The sequence below is a fragment of the Alligator mississippiensis genome, chromosome 10 (genome assembly GCF_030867095.1).
Source record: "Alligator mississippiensis isolate rAllMis1 chromosome 10, rAllMis1, whole genome shotgun sequence".
Classification (NCBI taxonomy): Eukaryota; Metazoa; Chordata; order Crocodylia; family Alligatoridae; genus Alligator; species Alligator mississippiensis.
In genome coordinates, this window is record NC_081833.1 from 45069425 (window position 1) to 45093006 (window position 23582).

At 46.1% G+C, this 23582-nt stretch overlaps 1 protein-coding gene across 7 annotated transcripts in view; it reads right to left on the bottom strand.

The window, feature by feature from the left end:
- NFATC3 (nuclear factor of activated T cells 3) overlaps positions 1–23582 on the bottom strand; it is a 162816-nt gene that overhangs the window by 59453 nt on the left and 79781 nt on the right. For all 7 annotated transcript variants that reach the window (XM_059713763.1, XM_059713769.1, XM_059713768.1 and 4 more), the window contains 2 exons: positions 1232–1431; positions 27–199 (listed from right to left, as the gene is read on the bottom strand). In XM_059713763.1, coding sequence (XP_059569746.1) covers positions 27–199; positions 1232–1431 — 373 coding nt within the window. The remainder of the gene's footprint in view (positions 1–26; positions 200–1231; positions 1432–23582) is intronic.

The following is a 23582-nucleotide window of genomic DNA, read 5'->3' on the forward strand; positions in this document are numbered from 1 at the left end:
TGTAAAATCAATTGTTACAAACTTACAGCATTCAACAGGTATGGAAGCGGTTTGTAGAGACAAGACTTTTCCACCAGTCTGTGGGATGTGAACTCGAAACACAAGACGCACTCTGGTGTTCTTTCTTCCAATATCTGTCTCTCCTTTACGGAGCTCTATATCTGAATTGCGAAGTTTCAAAATACCTGCACAATCAATACTGGGGTGAAGGGTTAGAAATTAGATGGAGGAAAACAAGTCAGAAACTACTAAATGATCCAAAAATCCTTTCTAGGAGCTTTAACTTTAAACTTGCTTAAAAAAACTAAAAATGCACCTTAAATTTTTTTATTGGTTCCAGTATCTTAGACAGCTGCTACTAGGAAACCTTAAATTAACACCAACTAATGTAATACTAACTATGGGTTGCAGTTAAAAAATTACATCTCGGAGATTTATAATCTCTGCCACCCTTTTCACTTTTTAAAAGTAAAATATTACTAATTGTTTTACAATGACACTTAATGACAAATTTTCTTAAGCAAGTTGCTCAAATTGACAAATATTTGCAAAAAGGAAAGTAGCAACCACTGTATAATTCTCTAGGGAAAAAGGAATAACCTCATCAAACTTGCACTCAACAAGCATATCAGAAACCCCATTCTGATGTTCCAGAATTGCCAATTTTTATTTTTTCCATTCATTACATCAGTTACTTAGCAACATAAAATATATGATTTTACATGACACATCTCACTGAAAAAAGAGAAGACAGGGCCAGTATTAAACACACCACCTTAAAGCCTGTTAAAGCAAATGTATTGCTGCATGATGTGATAATCTGTAAAGTTAAAAAAAAGAGTTTATTTAGAGTGAGAGATAATGGAGAGTGAACTAATCTGTATTTATATTGTTCTTGGTTCACTGGCTCCAAAGTATTGTGGTGTAGAATTACAGTTGTAGTAACTAGTTCCATTTTTTGCTAAGATATTTATTGCACTGTTTTTATGTCTAGCAGAGAGGCTTGAAGAACTTAGGTTAAAAATCCAAATACAAGTACCAATAATCATAATAAAACATTACATTTGTTTTTGTAATTTTAGAAAAAGTAACTTGGACACTACATTTAGAAGAGAATTAAAATCAATGGTTATGTTAAACATTTTTTTTAAAGATTCTTGTTTCTAATCTCGATTTATCTGAAAGGAATACATGACTAGCTGGTGAATTTGGAATGAATATTGCAACACACCTAGCCGACATTTTATTTTCAGGAAGAAGTGGAATTTCCAAAACTTTTGTGCTGGCAATTATTATCTCTTGGCTAGCAGTAGCAACTGTTTTCCCAGTGATTCGGTGCACCTGGTAGAATGCATGAGGTCGTAAGTAGCGATCATCTGCTGTGCCAATGAACATCTGTAGGTTTACTTGTTTTTCGTTGTAGCCCAGGAGCTGATAAAAAACAATATACAATATTAAAGCATTCATTGAATGCATGAAATCATTTTACTTTATTAAGGGTGTTTGTATTAAGTCATTTCACTTTATATGCATACAAAAAGCAAAAAAGGGTTCAGATATTAAATGCCCTATGCATACGTGCAGCTGCAGCACAGCACGTAGGCAGTAAGGAGCACAGCCAAGCAGCTTGGAGAGCTGTGTGCAGCTGGTAAGTCTGTTGTGGTGGAAGGGGAGGGGGGAGGGAAGGGGCATAGGGAGGCAGATCAAGGCCCCTGTGGTGAGGGAGTGGGGTTGGGGCAGGTGCTGCACAGCTAGGGCAGGGTGGGGCATGGGACAGAGACTGTGGGACTCTGTTTTTAGGTCAGAGATTGAAGCAGGGGGAAGCTCCTGCTGCTATGTGTACCCCAGAAGGACATGGGGGGCATGTGTTCCCGGATCTGTGCGGGGCGGGAGGGCTAGGGCTGCGCCAGGCTCTTACTACTGGGGGCTAGGCCGGGCTGTGCTCGGTGTAGGGCGGGCAGTGGCACTGGGAGGAGTTGGGGGGGCTACAGTGAATTTTGGGGTGGCTGCAGCCCCCCCAGAGCCCACCTCCCAGCGCCGCTGTCACCTGCCCCAAGCACAGCCCGGCCCAGCCCCTGCCAGAAAGAGCCTGGTGCAGCCCCGGCCTCAGCCCACAGTAGCAGCCCCACTACCCCAGGTACAGATCCGAGGGTACACACCCCACTATGTCCTCCAGGGGTGCGCGCAGCGGCGAGAATGCCTCCCTTCCCCGTGCCCCACAAATGAGCCGCAGCTCCATCCTGTGCCCCGCCCGGGCAGCACCTGTCCCAGCCCCTGCCCCACTCCCTCCCTCACCGCAAGGGCCTCATCTGCCCCTCCCCACCACGCCCCTTCCCTTCCCCCTCCTGTTCCACCACAACCGATTTAGCAGCCACACACTGCTCTTCAAGCTGCCAGCCTGTGTATCAGAAATAGGATTGGTATCGGCCAACATGCCTCCTTAAAAACTGGCTATTGGTATTGGCCCCCAAAATCTCTATTGGTGCACCCCTACATGCAATATATATGCTATCTATGCAGATATGCATAACTGTGGTACAAGATTTATACATTTTCCTTTGACCCAGAACATTGCTGCACCTGTTTGTCCCTGCAGGTTGGATGACTGGTGCAAAGCTTGTTCCACATGGGTGATCTGGCCACAACTTAGTTCCATGTGCCAGTGCAATCTGGCATGTGGGGCCACGTCATCCAGCCAGTGGCCCATAGGTTGAGCACCACTGAACTAAAGTATGTTTCCCATGGTCCACTTAAAGACATATATGTTATTGAAACTTTTAACGGTGACTGCTCATGTGACTGAAGTCAGTCACTGGCTTAGATGAAAACTTATCACAAATCATTGTGGCAGAATGAAGGGGAAGAGTTAAAAAAAGTTAATTCTTTAAAAAATTTTCCTAGAGAAAAGATCAATAAGCATATAAGTGTCCAACTCCAAAATCTACCTATTACAGCTTTTATTTATTTTTTAGGCCAGAGATTGAATTTCTAGACATTTTAAAAGAATTCATAAAAAGTAAAATTATATTTGTCAAAATATTGCTAGCATATTTATTTCTGTAAAAAAATTATACAGTCTAATACAGATTTAAGCAGTTTAAAAATTAAGGATAAGCTTCTAATCTAAACATTTCAGCTACTTAACTGAAGCTATTCAAACAAGTCAGGATGTTGTCATTTTGCCTGCATAAAATAATCTTATGTTCTTCAAAAATATAATAGAAAAGACTGAGCTTGTTCTTACATTTTATTCATTCATGACACTAACTAAAGTACTTGGAGAAAAAGTTGTGCAACTAAAATTGAAGAGATAGGCATATATCAAGATCTGGATTCTGAACACAAATAATTTCAAGTTATGGAAAAAATGGCAGCTTGCCACCTCAAAAAATAATTAAAAAAAATCTCTGTAGCATCCATCCTCAAATTTTCCACACCATTATTTCCCTCTCCCTCCTACAAAATCTCTTTTCCCATGTATACCAGTATAGTTGAAGCAGAATGTCAGGATCTGGCACCTGTACACAAATTTTCTAGGATGTGCTGTTCCCATAAACTAGGTGTGTTAGACCAGCTAATTTGAACAATCTGTAGACAGAATCATAGAAAGTTTGGGTTGGAAGGGACCTCAGGAGGTCATCTAGTCCAACCCCCTGCTCAAAGCAGAACCATCCCCAACTAGATGCTGCTGAGATAGCTGCACTGGACATTAGAAGAGAAGTTACAAACAAAACAGAATGCACATAACAGATGGAAGACACAAGGTAATCATTACAGAATAACACCAACAGTAATTTCACGAAAGTTTTCCTGTCAGAACAGAACCTCTGAGAAAAAGAAAACAACCAAAAAAACCTCCATGGTAGCCTCAATGTTGCACTAACAGAGATTCGGGGGCTGATACTAGTAGACGATTTTTAAGGAGGCATATCAGCTAAGACCAATCCAATTTCTGATACAGTTGTGTTCAGCTGGTAAGTCTGTTGTAGTTAAAGGGGAAGAGGGAGGGAAGGGGCATGGAGGGGCAGATCAACACTCCCCGCGATGAGGGAGGGAGTGGGACTGGGACAGCCACTGCCCAGCTGGGGTGCAGTGGGTGTGGGATAGAGACGCAGTTCGTCCAGGGGGCATGGGTAGCAGGAGAGGGGTGGCTCCTGCCACTCGTCTGGGAGGGCACAGGGACAGGCATGTGACCCCAGATCTGGACTGGGCAAACTGGGCAGGCTGCAGTGCTGTGCTCAGGGCAGGCAGCAGTGCTGCTGGGAGGGGAGCTATGGGGGGCGGGGCTGCAGCCATCCCAAATTTTGCTGTAGCCCCCTATAGCACCCTTCCAGTGCTGCTGCTGCCCGCCCATCCCAAGCGCAGTGTAGAGTGGCCCCCAGCTGCAGCCTGCCTGGTCCACCCCGCGCAGATCTAGGGGCACATGCCTCTCCCTCCGTACCCTCCCGGACGAGTGGCAGGAGCCACCTTCCCGTGCCTCCCCCGTTCCCTGTGCCCTCCAGATGAGCTGCAGCTCCATCCCACACCCCGCCCCACCCAGGCAGCACCTACCCCAGCCCCAGCCCCAGTCCCACTCCCTCCATCATTGTGGGGGGCATTGATCTGCCCCCGCCACGCCCCTTCCCTCCCCCCTCACCACAACAGACTTATCAGCTGTAGGCAGCTCTCCATGCTGCCAGGCTGTGCTACTTGCTGTCTCAGTGCTGCACTGTGGCTGCGTGCATGCACAGGTATCTATCAGCCAAATTATTGGCCACATCAGGCCAATTTCTTATATAGTCAATTTTCTTTATATCTGTGCTGATCCAATATTGGACTGATGTATTGGTACACCTCTAATGGTAGCAACATGAATAGAAATGTGATGCTTGTGGCTGACCACAATCAACCAAGGGATTGGAAATGAACAGACTGGCCAACCTGGAAATGTTTGACTCTATTCCAAATGAGAAGCAGCACAAAAATAACATGGAAATGGAGCTACTGAAATGACACACAGTAGAAAATCTATCAAGGACTAGCCAGGTCTACAGACTGGACTACAGCATGCACCCAAATTTAGAAAAACCTATAGTTGTGGTGGAAGGACATAAGAGGACAGATAACCACTAAGACATAGGGTATAATTACTTCCCCAATTACATATGAGACATGCCAGCTATTTTGCTATATACACTGCCACTTATATATTTAATAGTTAATTATAATGCCATAAATAAGACAGTTTGATCTTTCTGTGAACCACAAGACTTTGTATGAAAATTGTGGGTTTTTACTTAGTTTCCAAATAACTTGTTGTCTTCACGTTTAAAACAAAACAAAAGAAAAAAACCAGGTTGCATACCTTTTTTACACTCCTCTAGTAGCTACTGCAAGAATTGCTTTGAAGTAGTATAACAGCTACCAAGCTTTTTGACATGTATTTCAGTCCGAGCAAGCCAGAAGAAAGTTAGGCTGCACACATATATTTGAAAGAGAAGGAAGAAAGGAAGGGTAGCTTCCGTCTATTTTAGTGAAATAGTTCTAGAACTGTGGAGTGTTATTTAATTATTGACCCTTATGGAAAAACTGAAGAATAAAAACCAGTTCCATGCATGTCAGCAGGGCAGGGAGACAAAGGGCTCCTACAGACATGTACAGAGCCTGCTCCGACGTGCTGGTAATCCAGTGCATCAGAGCAGACTTGAGTAATCGAGTCTGTTGGAGCATGGAAATTGACATGCTCCTGTCTTCTGTGTCACGTATATCAATGTCCCTGCATGTCAATGCACTTAAAAAATGGTGGTGGGGCACTTTGAAATAAAATAGGTTTGGTGACCTTTAGTTCAAAGCACCCCGCTACCATTTTTTCAGTACGGGGATGCATGGGGATGTGATACACATGATGCATGGATATGTTTAATTAGCACAGCTCACTAATTAAAGCACCTGGCGCTGCATCCCAGAGCACATGTAAAAATGCCCAAAGTGTCAGCTGACTACAGAAAAATTACAAATTTCATAGTTAAAAAACCAAAACCAACTGAAGTTACATTAGATAAACATCATGAGATGGCACAGTCTGCAGGGTATCAACTGAAATGAAAGTGGGCAATTCACATCACTTAGAAAATTATTGATTCATGCTGTCTCAAGATTCATGCATACATCATGGACTGGTTAATGTTCAGTTCACATTTTCAGAAACCTGCTCACAATTTTAAGGGCTAGAATTTTTTCATAGTAAGCAGGGCAAGATGGTAAGGTTGAGAACTGATGGCTTAAGAAACTTTCTAACTTAATTTGCCCAGATATTTTCCTGAAGTTGTTTTTCACTTGCTTTACATCTGCAGTCAACAAAGGACAATTAGCAGATACAAAATATCTGTCATTGGGAAACTATTTACCTCATGCAACTCCTTTGGGTTTCTCAACAATGCTACAAAGCTGGTAGCAATTGTTGCTTTTATTTGCTGTATGCTTAGTGACGTTTTGCAATGGGGGCAATTGATTTTCTTAATGAACCAAAAGTAAAATTGTGAACTAGGTATTCAGAGTTAAAGTATAAGGACAATTTAGACACTGAAATGAAGAAACCAGTATAATAAATGAAGCTGGCATGTGATTTTACCACATATTTTAACAAATTCAGTTAGTAACCATGTGTGTTCATACATGATGTTTATTTATGTAGAACACAAAGGTTTATCAAAATTGTATTAGAACAACAATGAATATCAACGATTGTGGCAGACAACTGCTCAAACAGAGATCTGTGTAGTTAGTGCTTAAATATTTGGACTCTGGTCAATTGTTCCTACTTAAGGCAGAGTTAATAAGTAAGTTGGCTTTTTGCAATGCTTCAGCTATGAAGCAATTCCAGATGCTGAGAAAGCTAGCTCCTTAGAAACAACTGATTTGAAAGATTCTGAATTGGTCAGAACCCAGTGAGTAAAAAAACCAAAACAACACTTCCATTAAGAGATGGCATGAGATGTAGGCTCAACATAAAAGATAACTATGCAGCCAGACTTTAATGCATCTGCCTATAAATGGACAGCAGTACACAATATACCCACCTTAAACTAGATTAAATATATAATATCAAATGCATATCAGACAAATATAAAGCAGACAAACAATAATATGGTGTCATGTACAAATGGTATTATGGTTATACAACAATGGAAAAAATGCCTGGTCTGAAACACCAGAAGTTTAACTTTGAGTGAGCAAGTTTAAATCTTTTGGTTTACAGAAAGCAACTGTTATGAAAAAACAGATTAACCAGAAGCAAGTGAAGGAAGCAATAGTTCTGGAGCCACTGACAATATATAATAAACCCAGAGGATAACTGGGCTTTCACTTCTTTACATAACTTTGCATGAAATACTACAAGTAATGGTGGTATGACTAACCTTCAGTATAGTGCGGCAAAACCCAATGTAACAAAACACGCCTAAGAAACAGGATGAATTAGCTGGTTTTGCTGCAGTTAGATAGCTACTAGGGGTGTGCAAAATGGGCCCTATTCGATTCAGATTTGGCCCTAATCAGCGGCAGTGACTCAATTTGTTGATTCAGATCACTGTCCCCAATTCAATTCGATGAATCTGAAGATTCGATGCTGATTTGGAGAATCAGCAATTCGGACATCGACACAAATTTAAATATTTTTTCTACATACCTCGAGGTACCAGGCACAGCTCGTGAATGCTGTGATGGATGTAGCATTCCACAGGAGCACAGGGGGGGCCCCCACATGCTCGGCAGTGAAGCTGGAAGTGGACCGGAAGTACTTCTGGTCCACTTCCAGGTCTGCTGGGGAGCGTGCAGGGGAGTCCCTCCCCCCCCCCACATGCCCTCCCAGCTTGGTGATTGGCCATGGTGGGATCTCAGGTGCCCCCCGACCCAGGAGGCACCAGTCGTTGAATTGGGGAGGCGCAGGGGGAGCCCCCTGCGCACCCCCTGGTAGACCCAGAAGTGGACTGGAAGTGCTTCTGGTCCGCTTCTGGGTCTGCTGCTGAGCATGCTGGGGAGCCCCCTGCACTCCTGTGGGATGCTCCATCTGCCCCATCATCGCAGCATTAATGAGCTGCCTGCTACCTAGAGATATGTAGAAAAAAACATTTAAAGCTGTACCTATGTCTGAATTGGTGAATTTTTCCAAATCTCTCTGAATCAATTCAAAGGGTTCCGATTTGATTCAGAGAGATTTAAGGGTCTCCTGATTTGATTCAGATTTTGCCACCAAATCAGGCTGAATCTTCACTGAATCAAATCAGTGACCGAAGCTTCACACAGCCCTAATAGCTACCAGTTAGGACAGGCAGGTCTGTTCTACATTACAGTTTTAGTCAGTGAGATGTATAGTGTCAATCACCCCTAATTCCCAAAGAATTCTGATTTGATAATGGGTAAGTGTATGCTCCCAAAGTGAGATAGAGCAGAGGTACTTGCATAATTTTTTTTCTGTATTGTCATAACCAAGTCAACTGTCTAGCCGGTCACAGAACTGTAACACATATGATTATGGTTTTGCATACCATGATCCTCTTTCCAAGGTGTGTTTCAAATCAAGCAAACTGGTAGTCATAAAGATCTCAAGCAGTAAATGTTAAAATACAGTACTGTTCCTTTCTTGTCCAAGAATTAAAGAAGCCTTAACTTACACAATTCCAAGCAAAGGATTCAATTTTAGGTATCAGCCTTTGTAAAATTTAACAACTGTAATGTGTCAGAAATGTTTGAATGATGCAACCAACTATGGTCAGACTGTTACCAGTTTCCCAAGAAAACACAGTAAATCATATGAAAGTACATTTCAAACTATCTACAGAATGTTTAGCTTTATTTTTAGAGTTCTGTGAGAAAAAGTTGTCTATTCTAGGTGAAAATGAAGATGACAGCTCCTGTTACTAGGAGTTAAAGACTAAGAATAAATTGAATGTTTTTAGATCCACTGAATGAAAAGTTTGCCTCCACACAGGCCTCAGACACCACTAGCTAATTTACCTTGAAAAATGTTCATGCTTTTTTATCCCTATAAAAAGCATTACATTTCTTCCATGTTTTTGTAGTCTCCGTGGCCGCTTGTACACGTGACAGGAGTTTAGCTCTCCCTGAATTGAAACGGTGGATATTTAATTGGTGGGTTTTTAATTGTGTCAATTTAGGGATTTCCATCACTGTTACAGAACAGTGACAGTCCACCAGCAGCTCATACCCCTCAGCCATGGGCAGGCTCCACCAGAAAAAAAAAAACAAAACAAGAAATTGTGAGGGGCTTGATACTTTTCCTCTCCCTGGTGCGTGCCTGCCTCTCCTGTGGGCAGGGAGGCGAGTTGCCAGCAGGCCCTGAGCTGTGTGTGGGAGGCCCAGTCTTTCCCTCTGTGGTGACAGTGTTCCCTGGGCAGCACCCGCCCACTAGCACCCCGTCCAGAGGGTCCGGGGGGGGGGGGCACCATCACAGTGGAGGAAACGCCCCCCCCCACCCCGCAGCTCAGGGGCTGCACAACCCAGCAGTAGCTTGTGTGGGCAGGCTCTGCTGGGGGGGTGGGGGGGGTGCAGTGGGACTGGAAGAAAGCAGTGAAGGGCATGATCCTTTTTTTTCTCCCAGAGCCTGCCCATGTCTCCCGCAGCTGGGGGACAAGCTGCTGGTGGGCTGAGTATCCCCTGAGCTGTGGGGGGGCCTGGTGCTTCCCTCCCTGGTGGTGGTGCTCCCCAAAACTGCCTGGGTGGGCTGCTAGCAGGCAGGTGCTTCCCAGGGGGTGTCACTGCCATGGAGGTAAGGTCTGGGACCCCCCACAGCCCAGGGCCTGCCACAGCTTGCCCCCTAGCTGTAGAAGAGGCGGGTATGCTCTGCTGGAAAAAAACCGGGCCCCTCACCACTTTTTTTTTTCTTCTTCACTCTCAGCAAAGCCTGCCACACGAGCTACTGCTGGGTTGTGCTTCCCCTGGGTTGTGCTTCACCTGAGCTGCAGGGGGAGTGGGAGGAGGGTCAGTGCTTCCCTCTGCGGTGGTGATGCCCCCCCAGGCAGGGTGGTGCCCCACGTCACAGGCAGCACCCAAGCCAATCCAATGGTGCATGGGGTGCTGTAGGCCTGGGCATGCATGGGGAAAATCAGGTTCGGCAAGCTTCCAACACTCCATGCACCTTCCCCGCTGCCTGGGAATGGGCAGACTTGCCCCTGGAGCAGCCCAGGAAGGTGAAAGGAGGGCAGCTGGGTTCAGTGGCAGCCAGAGAAGGCAGCAGGGATGGTGCAAAGGGTGTTGGAAGCCCATCAGGGCTGAGCTTCCCCAAGCACACCTGGGCTTCCAGCACCTTGTGCACAGTCCTTGCCGCCTTCTGTGGACATATTGCTGCAATTTGTTACGCAGCAAACTAAAATAAATCAGATGTGTTTTACTTTGCTAGGTAACAAAGTCATTTAAAGTGAAATACACTGCCACATGTGTACAGTGTGATGAAATTAAAATGAAATATGCCTCCATAGGTGTAAACAGTGATGCCATTAAAATGGTACAAAAGGGCAATTAAACTGCTTAAAAGGCCAATTTCATCGTATGTACCAGTGCTCCACATTACTAAGCTGATAGACAAGGTGACTGGTCTTTAAAAGCTAATAAATAATAATCAATAACAGAATCACACCAGATATACCTGGTGAGCTCCAACAAAACAGAAATTATTTGTTCCACTTGAGACTGAGGGCTATGGCTATGTTAATCTGCAAAATGACCTGTCTAGACACTAGTCTGCAGCAAGTGGATCCAATCTCTGGGTCCCATGTGCTTTTAATCCTTTTGAGTCTGGCCGTGATTGGTTACAAGTCCCTCTCAGGTAAAATTGTCAGATGTCGGTTTTGTGTCTAACAACTTTCTTTGGCAGTAAGGCTCAGCAACTCAGGTAACTTAGACCATAACTCTCCCAACCCTCCAGTTGCCTATACATGTTTTTCAAAAGATTTCATAGATGTAGGAATTTTGCTTCAGGTTAAACACTTCAGGGGCAATTCATCATGAATGTAAGGAACACAGGCTTAGTAAAATAATTTAACCATATACACTCTGCTCTTAAATACTACTGGAGAATTACACACCTATGGGAGGGAGGAAAAAACCTCAACAAAACCCTAAATGCAATCTCTCCAAGTTTGAGCTCACCTTTTCTAAGAATTATACATGTAGTCAGCAATCTCAGGCCATCCTGGCTGGTTGTCTTGGCATATTTTTTTTAAACATGCATGAGATAGTAACTGCTTCTTTCTTAGAAAGCCAACCCTCTAAATAAATAGCATCCCATTCTCCTCTGCTCTTTATTAAGGGGATTTCCAACCTCCCCTGTTGTTTTCTGTGTACAAACGCCTCTACCAGTAAAAAAATCTACAATTAGAGTCACTGAATACTGATGGCCTTGTCCTAGATTCTCAGTCTTTCCACTAGGTGTCAAGCTCTGGCTACAAAATAAATGCTCTAATCCAGGAGGAGGTTACAAAGCAATAGAGTCAAACTTCAAAATGAAGGTTACAATACAAAAGAGAGCCTCTGACACAAAATGGAGTTCATAATTGGACATCTAAGATCTTTCTCTAAGATCTTTCTCAATCCCAACAGAAGTTTGTCTAAAGACCATGGGTCTTTTTGATTCTTTTGACAAACTGTTGAGTGGAGAAAGCTACCTTAAAGACTACAAATAATGGAACAGCATTTTGGATGAAGTTTGACCAATGCCTGTTACAAAATTATGATACACAAAGCTGAAGTTCTAATGTAGCAAAGTGCTCGGCAATTGGTTTGAGGAACTGGAATACTTGGAAAAAGAGGCCTAACTGTTCAGAAGAAGAAAATAAACTGACCTCTAGCTTAAAGTAACCAAGCCATAAATCCTTCTTAAAGCCCATATGAAGAAGAGCTATGATAGCAATGTGAAGTTAAAAGGAGCATACACTTAAGGAGCAGAAGTAAGCAGGGATGCACTGATACACCGGTCCAATATTGGATTGGTACCAATATAAAGAAAATTAGCTGTATCAGATATTGGCCTGATGGGGGCTGATAATTTGGCCAATAAATGCCCATGCTGCATGCAGTCACAGTGCAGCACACAGGCAGAAAGGAGCAGAGCCAGAAGCTGCCTGCATCTGGTAACTCGGAAGGGGAGAGAAGGGGAGGGAAGGGGTGTGGGGGGGGTGCAAATCAATGCCTCTTGCGGTGAGGGAGGGAGAGCGAGGGGGAGGGGGCGGGGGCAGGCGCTGCGTAGCTGTTGGGGGGGGTGCATGGGACAAAGCCACGGCTGGTGGGGGGGCAGCTTCTACCACTGCTTGCACCCTGGATCTGCCTGGCATGGAGGGGTGAGCTCAAGCCAGCGCTTCGCTGGGCTCTTCTCTGCAGGGGCAAGACTTGGAGCAGGAGCTGGCAGCACTGGGAGGCTGCTGCAGCCACCCCAAATTCTGCTGCAGCTCCATTCCACTCCAAGCACCGCAGCTGCCAGTCACCTGGGGCAGTCCTGGCTCCTCCTAGTGCATGGGTGGAAGCTGGGTGTTGAGGTGAGGCTGCACTGGGTGGCTGGCAACTGCAGTGAAATTTGCGGTGGCTATAGCCCCCTCCCAGTGCCACCGGTGCCCACTCCGAGCCCAGCCCCTGCTGAGAAGAGCCCTGCGCAGCACCAGCTTGAGTATACAGCTGCAGCCTGCCCCCCTGCCGCATGCAGACCTGGGGGCACCTGCACCCCCTGTGCCCTCCCAGGGTGCAAGCAGCGGCTGGAGCCACCCCCACCAAGCCACGGCTGTGCCCCATGTGCCCCTCCCACCCTGGCTGGGTACTGCCTGTCCCTGACCCCTCCCTCCCTTCCTCACCACAGGGCACGTTGATCTGCCCCCGCCATACCCCTTCCACCACAACAGATTTACCAGCTGGAGGCAGCTGTATCGGATATCCGATTGGTATTGGCTGATATGCCTCCTTAAATAATTGGCTATTGGTATCAGCCCCCCAAATCTCTATTGTTGTATCCCTAGCAGTAAGTGAAAGGACCATTCTGCATGGCTTGCCAGACCCTACTGATTGAATTCTTCCTTGACTTTGGTACAGTTTTACCAGCAGGTAAGTCTTCAAATGAAAAATGTGTAAGCTCAAGGGTTTTGGGGGGGGGGGGGGGGGGGGGGGGAGAGGGTTCCGCATCCTTATGATGGATAGACAAGACTGAAGAGTAGGAGACAGAAGGAAGTTGGATCCAATTTTTAAAAGATATTGAACACCATGATGGAATGCATAAGCCTCACAGCAAACAGGATGAGCTAGGATCTCAAAAAGCCCTGCAAGGCATGTCAGAACTGAAGGAAGAGTTCAAGAAGAGAAGGACCAGTGTGGTCTGCAGGTAGGGTGGATGGGCGAGGCTGGCATGACTTGTGGGTGGGGTACATGAGGCAGGTGTGGCCCACCAAGGGTGGGGGGGCAGGCGTGACCTGTGGGTGTGGGGGGAAACAAACACAACCAATAAGGGTTAGGGGTTAGGTGTCACCTGTGGGTGACGTGGGGTGCCCCCTGCATTTAACTTACACACTGATCCCTCCCGCCCCTCTCCCCATTGGGACTCACTTGCTCAGGTAAGGTAAAAAGAGCAGCACTAGCACTGCAGGGAATGTGGACTGAAGTTCCATGCACCAGTCTGACAAAAATCAAATGAATTTGATACTACATGGATTCAGGTTTATCTTAAACTGAGTTCTGCAATTTTTAGACTGGTTTGTGTGCATGGAACTTCTGTACAGTTACAGCTATAGACTGATTACCCAGTCATGGAGACTGGGTCTGTAAGTATAAGGTCAACATCAGGACAAGCTAAGTTTAAATCAGGTGGCCATTTTGAAACAGATTTAACCTCCCCAAATGTCTTTACTTAGCCTAGCTGCTTCCAAACAAAACCTCATTGTTAAATTTGTTTCCTCTCGATCCTTGATATTGGCCTCCACAAAACTAATGTGTAGCCACATGCAATTGCAGGAGTTATATGATCTGAATGACAGGCATGTAAATGAATGCAGTTGGTGAAGTTTAGAATGCTGAATAAAGGGTGATTGTAAAAAAAATAGTGGCAATTATGCGTTCTGACACTGTTTGTATTTCATAATTCCTTTTGGCCCAATCCTCCAATCTGTCTAGGTCACTCTGAATCCTAGCCCTACCCACCAGCATATCTACTACTGCTCCCAGCTCGGTGTCATCTGCAAACTTGCTGAGGGTGCACTCTATGCCATCTTCCAGGTTGCTGATGATAGGGGTCCACCGACAGATTTTTGGGGCTGATACCGATAGCTGATTTTTAAGGAGGCATATTGGCTGATACTGATTTGATTTCCAATGCGCAGCCCAGCAGTTTAAGAAGCGGTATTTGGCTGGTAAGTGTTTTGTGGTGGAAGGGGAGGGGAGGGGGAAGGGAGGGGGATAGATCGGGGACCCTGCGGTGAGGGACAGAGTGGGGCTGGGGTAGGCATTGGGGCTGCACAGCTGGGGCAGGGTGGGGTGTGGGAAGGAGCCACAGCTCATCTGGATGGCAGGGGGCGGGGCGGGTGGATCCTGCTGCTCTGTGCACCCCAGGAGGGCATGGGGCGGCATGTGCCCCCAGATTTGCATGTGGTGGGGTGGGGCGGGCTACTGCTACGGGCTGGGGCTGCACTGGGATCTTCCCAGTGGGGGCTGAGCTGGGCTGTGCTTGGATCAGGTGGTGGCAGCACTGGGAGGGGGCTACAGGAGTGCTGCAGCCACCCTGAAATTCGCTGTAGCTTCTCAACCCCTTCTCCCAGAGCTGCTGCTGCCCACCCAGAATGCAGCTACTCTCAGCCTCCACCAGGAAGAGCCTAGCACAGCCGCAGCCCCAGCCCCAGCCTGCAGTGGCTGCCTGCCCTGCTCAGATGCCCTACTGGAGTTTGTGCAGCAGCAGGAGCTGCCCTCTCCTCCCTGTACCCCCACAGATAAGCCATGAGTCTGTCCTGCATCCTGCCTCGGCTGGGCAGCACCTGCCCCAGCTCCATCCCCACTCCTTCCTTCACCACAGCGGCCTTGATCTGCCCCCCATACCCCTTCCCTCCCCCCTCCTCTTCCCTCACAACAGACTTATCAGGTGGATGCAGCTCTCTGGTGCTGCGCTGTGGTTGTGCACATGCATAGGACATTTATCAGTCAAATTATCGGCCACTTCTGGCAAAAAAAGCTGATTTCCGATATAGTAAATTTCCTTTATATTAGTGCTGATTTGATATCAGACCGAAGAATTGGTGCACCTCTAGTTGATGAAGACACTGAACAAAACCGGCTCCAGTAGTGACCCCTGGGGTCCTCCACTTGAAGTTACTTTTGTATAACACTTCATGTATTATGCATTAAATTTGTCAAGCCAAATATCCAGAGCTTCGCCTTATTCAAACATTTCTCAAACATTTTATTTTAACCAGCAAGTGCTCTTTTATCCAAGACTTATGGACTCAGTTATGAACCATGATTCCAACTGCTAGTTACGTTCATCTTCTGCTGTTTGTGGGGGTACACCGATACACTGGGTCCATATCTTATTGGCACCGATAAAAGGCAATTGTCTTTTTTTGGCTGATGTGGCCGATAATGTTGCCGATAAATGCCACGTGCATGTGCACAGCCACAATATGCACACGGCCAGCCTGGCAACTTGGAGAACAGCATCAGGCTGGTAAGTCTGCTGCGGGGAAGAGGCAGGGGGGGAGGGAAGAGGCATGGGGGGGCAGATCAAGGCCCCCATGGTGAGGGAGGAAGTGGGGCTGGGGCAGGCACTGCCCAGCTGGGGTGGGGCACAGGACAGAGCTGTGAGCGGCTTGTTCAGGGGGATGCAGGGGTGGGGTGGGGCAGCTCCTGCCACTGCATGCACCCCTGTGGGAAGCAAGTGTTCCCCTGGACCTGTGTGCAGGGTGAGGGCAGGCTGCTGCTGCGGGTGGCACCAGGCTCTTCCCAGTGCTGGGCTGGGGCTGTGCACAGGGTAGGCAGGGCAGTGCTGGGAGGAGGGTTTGGGGGGGGGCTACAGCAAATTCTAGGGTGGCTGTAACCCACCCCTTAGCCCCCCTCCTAGCATTGCCCCTACCCACTACAAGCACAGATAGGAGGTTGATGGGATTGATAGGAGATGGCAGATAGGAGGCAGACTAAGGCAGAACAGAAGGAGATAGGAGACAGAATGGAAGGGAAGGCAGGAACAGCAAATAGCTTAGACATGGAGATGGGGAAGAAGGTAGACACTCTACAGACAAGAGAAGTGGAGATGGAGTAAAAGAAAGAACCAGAGAGAGAAGCTGGAAAAAGAAAGAAACTATAGATGTCAAAGACCAGGAAGAAGAAACCTGATGATGAGGGAGGCAAGTCAGAGGAAGACCCGGAGAGCAGTTTCCTGCAGCTAATGCCTTTGGGCTCCACCACAGAGTGGAGACCAGAAGGAGGGAAGCAGTGGGGAGGCAGACACATGCAAGCCTTCCTAAATGAAACAGCAAATCTACAGCTTGCAAAGGCTACAGGAATGCAAGTGAGGGAGGGGAAAAAGTTGGCCGCCCCGAGCAGTAGCACAGACAAACCTTAAAGGCATAGGTGCACTCAGCTCAAAGCAAACATGGATAAACCTTAAATGAACAGGTGCACTCATTTTAAAACAAGCATAAAGGGCACTGATAACAGTTTTGCTTAACATCAAAAGTAGCTTAACAAGGAGAAGATGGGAACAGATAGAACTAGTGTTGAACCAAGTAAAAAGCAGACATCTGCCTACAATAATGTGGTATACCAGGGGGAAAGGATTATATAGGATAAATGAGAACAAAGCAGCAGGGGTAGCAATATTATCCAAGAACCCAGAGCTGAGAGCAAAGAACTCAAAAGTCATTAATGGCAGATTGTAATGAATGATACTATGAGTTGAAAGAAGAGAATTCTAAATTTTCAATGTGTATGTACTACCAGAGAGGGAGGCAAGGAATGCGCTACTTAGAAAGCTAGTGATTTACATAGTCAGAGGCAGATCATGAATAATAGCAGGAGATTTCAACTGTATAATCAAAGTGGGCAACAGAACAGAAGGAGGAAGAGGTGGAGCTTTACACAGCTCATCCAGACTGTTAACAGATATAATAAAAGAAGACTCGCTAAGAGATGTGTGGGCAGAGGAGAAAGTTTTCACTAGAACAGACCACAATGGAAAGAAAAGTCAAGAACTGACTTTGTGTTTGTATCAAAAGAAATAGGGATAAGAAAGAAAGAAACCATACGGGTGGCTTTTAATGATCACTGGTTACTGAAGGTGGAAATGAGTCTTGGTAAGAGCTCCATGAGAGGGAAGGGACTGTGGAAGTTAAGTGTGAGGCTGTTACAAGCTGAACAGACATGTAAAGCATGCATGAGACAGTATGAAAAGTAGCCAATAATGAAGAAATAGTTTGGAAGTCCCATAGAATGGTGGATGATGGTGAAGAAGAGGACAGGAGAATTCTTCAGGAAAGGCGGCTGAAGATATACAGGAAAAAGAATGAAAGAGCTAAGAGATGCAAAGAAAGATGCAGGAGCTGATGAAGGAAGCCACAGACAGGTACAAGAAGAGCTAGAAGAAACAAGGAAAGAGAGAGAAATCTGGTTTAAAATAAAGATGAGAGAGAAAATGGTCTTAGCAAAAGCATCCTGGGTGAAAGGAAATGAAGAGTGGCCCCAATACTTTTTCAGCCAGAGTGAAGGTGGCAAAAGGAGAGCTTAAAGTAGTGCAGGAAGAAGGCAGTGACTGGGTGAAAAAGCAGAAGGAGGTGGTTGGAGGTAATGAGAAGATATTATGAAGAACTATACCAGGAGAAGGAAAAGAGACAGGAGAAGGAGGAAGCAAAGATGCAAGGAAAGACAAGCCTAAAGGAAGTGGAGGAGTATTTAAAAACCTTTAAAATGAGGGATATCACTAGAAGCATATGGACTACCTTTGGAATTTTATGAGAAGTTCTGGGCATGGGTAGGGAGAGATATAGTGGAAGTTTTGAAGGAAATAGTGGAAACAGGTGAGACAGGGAAAGATTTTACAAGTGGTGTTGTGATCTTACTCTTCAAGAAAGGGGAGAAGGAACTCCTGAAAAACTGGAGAGTGATTATACTCCTTAATATGGACTAAAAGTTAATGACCATCATGATGCTGGCTTTGAGGAGAAAACCTCCAGAAAATAATACAGTATATCCTCATAAATCCAGCATGCTTGGGACCTAGCACCTGCTGGAAATGTGAAAATTCCGGATTTCTGAATGAGTGAGGCTGGGGCTAGGGAAGGGACAAGGGGAGGGGCACAGCGCAACCCAGCAGCTTCAGGCAGATGGCATTGGCTGCTACGGGGCCTGCAGCAGGGAGCAAAATGGAGGGAACTGTAAGTGGGTGTGGGGCACAGGGGTGAGGCTCTTGCTGCTACGTGCAATCCGGGAGGACTGTGGCCTGGGGGGCTGTGCTGGGCTCTTCCCGGGGGGCGTGTGCCCCCAGATCTGTGCACAGGACAAGAGCAGGCTGCTACCCAACCTGAGTGCCAGGAAGAGCCCAGTGCCACCGCCAGCCTCAGCCTGCAGCGGCAGCCTGCTCTCATTCGGTGCACAGATCTGGAGGCACGCACCCCCCAGGAAGAGCCTGGCGCAGCCCAAGCCCGCAGCCCTCTTGGGGTGTGCATAGCAGCAAGAGCCATGACCCCCCCCACACTGCATGCACTTACATTTCGCTTCATTTTGCTCCCTGCTGCAGCCCCGCAAGCAGCCAACACCACCTGCCTGCAGTGCTGGATTTTTGAGAATTCCAGAATTTTGAGTGCTGGATTTATGAGGTAATACTGTACATGAAGACCAAGTATGTGCAGTACCAGGTAACAGGAACTCTGAAGTGATCGGAGATACATTGTTTCACATCCAAAAGAGGACAACAAACAGAGCTTTTGCAAACCTAGATTTAGAAAATGCATATGGCAGAATGGATTATGAATATATATTCAAAGTACTAGGAAAAATGGGGTTCCCAGAGAAATTTATGTTGGATAAAGTTATAGTACAGAGAAGCAGAGAACCAAGTCCAAATTAATGGGCATCTAAGTGGGGCCTTTAAAATTCATACAGAGGTGAGACAAGAGTGTCCCCTGTTACCACTACTATTTGTGTGCAGCATGGAACCACCCAAAGAATAAGAAAAGACAAGGTCATAGGTGGAGTAAAGATACTGGGGGCGGGGATTAAGGTAAAATGCATACTATAGATGGATAATATAAATATAGTAGTTAGAGGCAGGCTTTCAGAGTATGGAGAAGCAATGGGGGCTAAACTAAATAGATCGAAAAACACCATAAGGGAAGTGGGGAACTGGAGGGACTTGGAGAAGTTGGGCCTTCAAATAAGAGAGAGAGAAATCAGAGTGCTAGGGATCCTGATGGACATAATAGGGAAAGCTAATACAACATAAGAACAAGTGATGGTGAGGCTGTACTTTGATTATGGTCCAAAAGGACACTGTCCTTTGCTGGCAGTGGTTAAGGCTGTGTTACTGCCAATTATTCTATATATAGGAATTGCATTCCCACCAACATGGCAGCAGATAGCAAAAATACAGAAGGAAATGTGTGTGTTCTTCTGGAATGCCAAAGAAGAAAAGTTGGCTACAGCTGAACTGTACAAAGCAAGAGAAATGGAGGGGGGGGGAGTGTTCCAGACTAGGGACTGTTTGTCTATATGAAACAGGTAAGTGTGATATGCAGACCTCTTTGAAGAGTCCGTGGGCATAGCAGCCAGAAATTCAGGATGGAAGGTTTCGTGCAGATGTATAAAATAGGGAAGGTAGGACTAAAGGTCCTGAAGGATCATAAGAAATTGATGAAAGTGGTAAAGGATAGAGACAGGGTGGCACCTGTGAGAAACTTCACAGATGGACAAGTGAAGAAGGTGTGGGAAGTGGTGGCGAGTAAACAACTAAAAGGAACATACTGACCTAATGTGGATGGTTGAAAGAAATGGCTTGCCAATGAGAGAAGTGCAACATGGATGGGGCTTAGTGAGCTCATCAAGGTGCCCAAGGGAGAGGTGCAGGGAAGTGGTGGGGCATGTGTTTTGGGAGTGTATATATGGATATGGGAAAGTGTCTGCCATTTTCTAAGTGTCATCAAAATAAACCTGTCATTAGGGTGGGAGATTGTACTACGTGGACTCATGCCAAAGGCAACAGAGGAAACATTATTAAGGACTTTATTAGGATATGTTAAAACTAGTTTATGGAAAGTAAGAAACCTCTGGGTTCTTAAGGGGCTGGCTTTCACTGAAAGAGTGTACCTAATGCTGTGGCTACATGCACTGAAATATTTCATCAATCGATACAAGGAAGAGATTGGAGAGGAAGAGACAGAGAAGAAGTGGAGGAAAAAGGACTGAACACACTTGTTTCACTAAACCAACAGAGGACTGATGGGAAAGGAAGAGAGTTTCAGGTGATTCCTGAGGTAACAGTTTTTCATGGGGTTCTGTATGAAGAAAAAGATTTCTGTAAGTCTGTTTTTTGTGGGAATTTGATATATGTTGTTTAAGGGTTTAATATATGTAGTTGTTTGTTTTTAAGTAGTTGTTTCTGGATATGAAGTCTTGGTAAAACAAGGATGCTCAATATGTGAAGTTCTGTAATGGTAGGGTCAATGTGCTTTTTGATAAAATTTGTTAAAAAAAAAGAAGAAGAAGAAGAAGAAAAAGCTCCAGGTTTCCAACAGTATGTTTGCTGAATATGGGCCAAGTGTTTTATAGTCATGCTCAGTGTTGGCTGCTTTTAACCAACTTCATAGTTGGTTTCCATGCCTGAACACATGCTGCTTCTGGCAGTAGTTTAGTGATCAACAATGTATTTAATAAGGTTTCCTTGCATGCAAATGTAAGAGAGTAGCTTTTTTCCCCATGCTGATTGGGAATAAACCTAATCTTATATTCGAGTAAATATGGTAGTTGCAAGAAAATTGAATTCCATTTGTATCTGCAAGAAAAACCTTTACATTTATTTTCCAATCAAACATACAACAAAATACAAATAAAGGGCAGTCTAAGAGGGTTCCATAATTTAGAGAACAAGTATTTGGACTTTCACCTCACTGCCAGAGGAAACTATCTATACAAACAGCAAAAAAAAATAGGGTGCCTATAAATGTGCTTGGGGGTCGGGGTGCGGACGGACATTACAATTAGAGTGGTTTCTGAAGAGCAGCTCTAGTTAAAATACCACAGCACCATGTGTATTAAGCCTCCATGTGTTTAAAAATGGCCATTGGATGCTTTAACTAAAAGCTCATTCAACGAGTTTTAGTTTTAGCACCTCAGCGGCCATTTTTAAACCTGCTGGACCTTATACATGAGGTGCTGAGGCAATTGCTAGAGCATTCTAATTAGAACATGGAGCAGACTTGAAAATGTGTAGGCACCCCAGGGTTTTAAAGAATAAAAATCTAGCCATGACTATTTTAAATTACAGATACTATGCCTATAATAGTGGTCCCAAAAATAAATGAGGGAAATGTTAAGCCTATTCTCACTAACAAATTTTAGCTGCCAGATAAACTTTACAAGAATGTATTTGAAATAAGCTGACTGCTGATTTTAAGAATCTTCAGCTACTAAAGCTTATAACATTTTAAATTAGGCCTTTTGGTTTAATACAATTTTTTAAAAGAGTATTTTACAAGTTCTCACCCTTTATATAAACACTTTTAAAAGTGACATCTCTACTCTGCATGTAACAGAAATGATATTTTGCTATCTAGTATGGAATGTAGATGGAAAATTTCCATCTTATACTTCAATGTCTGTTGCGCATGTATTCCAATATGTAGGCTGTGCATAAGTAATTGCAACTGTACTCGGCTCATTTGAGTTCTGAGCAGCTCTTCATTTTTTAAAATGTATTCCAAAAGCAAATGTAGTAGTTGCATATTAACATGGAGTGGAATTCAGAGAGCAATAAAATGACAAAGCTCACAAATTCCCTATTATACAGTAAGTCAGTCTAGACTCTAAGAAATTGGGAGGGCCAAGCTCTTCAGCAGGCATGCCACAAGGTAAACCCCACCCTCTTCTCTAGTGCTACTCTGAACCCTTCCCTTGACTGATCTGTTTGCTCTCTCCTCCCTGCCTAATTCATGGCACTGCTCTCTTCTGTCCCCAATCTGCAGCTGTTCTGCTTGCTCCCTGCCAGATCTGCAGTGTGCCAAACAAAGCAGCTGTACATGCCATTTACGGCATGGGTTCAGCACTTCTGCTCTAAGACAAGACCCTCAGTAAGAACTTCACCTTGCATACAACTGCTTCTAATAGAATACACCGAAGAGCTGGACTTGTACCTATCTGGACTTATTCTAGTCATTCTGATAAACAGAATTCACTCTCAGACTTGTTTTAAAGGGTTAACTTAGAGCGTGATTAGTTAGGCTCACTTAGGCTCCGGGAGCGGCAAAAGATGCGCAGGTGTAAGCTTGCTGCATCTCTGCTCCCCCGAAGCCCCCCAGAGACCCCCCCAGCTGCCGCGGAGCCCCCCACCAACCCCCAGCACAGGCCCTGGAGGTAAGCGAGGCCCATGGTGGGAGGGGGTTAACCCTTAGAGAGTGGGAGGAGGCGGCTGAGTGGGAGCTGGGCTGCCCCGCCTCGCCCAGGCCCCTCCTTCGCCCAGCCCCCCCAGAGAGCCACGCGACTGGAGCCGCACGATCAGGCTGCGCAAACAGGTGTGCTTGTCTGCCGGTGCGTGATTTAGCACGGAGTTTGCACAGGAGGGTGCACAGGAGGGCCCAAGGCAAACAGTCCAAGTTGTAGCCAGCCTACTAGCAGCATGACATGGATGGGCATGCGCCGCACCCCGAGGGTCCCCTTGGGATCTGTGGCCCCCCTGGCACCTCAGAGACAGAACCCACGGTTCCAGGCTCCACACAGACGGAGCCCCTGGCTCTCAGCTGCAGGGGCTGCCTGTCCCTTTTTCAGGCTCTGGGGCCTGGGAGCATGGCTACCTCCCCTCGTGGGGTCTGTTTCCTTTTGGGGTCCGTGACATGCCAGCTGGAGGAGCTCCAGTCCAGAGACTGCGTGCCATCAGGGACTGCGAGCAGGAGATAGACTCCTACTGCCAGGCCCTTCTCCCTCGGGAGCTGGAGGGTAGACCACGGTATCCGTCCAGGACAAGGGAGGACTCTGGGACCTCCCATTCTGTCCAGTCAGGGGAATGGACCAAGGTGGTCAAGGGCCCCAAGGCCCACCGCACCAAGGTCCCTCCCCCACCGGAGATTAGCAACAGGTACGAACCTCTTGCAGCCCCAGCAGAGCCTGCTGAGTTGCCAGCTCCTGCAGGCAACACAGGCCCAACTGCAGCTACCGCCCCCGCTCTCCCCAAGACAAAATGTAAAGTGTTTGTTGTGGGAGATGCCATCCTGAAGGGAACTGAGGGGGTAGTCTGCCGCCCCGACCCCTTAGCTCGGGAAGTCTGCTGCTTCCTGGGGGCCCACATACGAGAGACATTGCCGAGAAGATCCCTAAGCTCCTCCAGCCCACAGATCCCATGCTCTTTATTCATGTGGGCACCAATGACA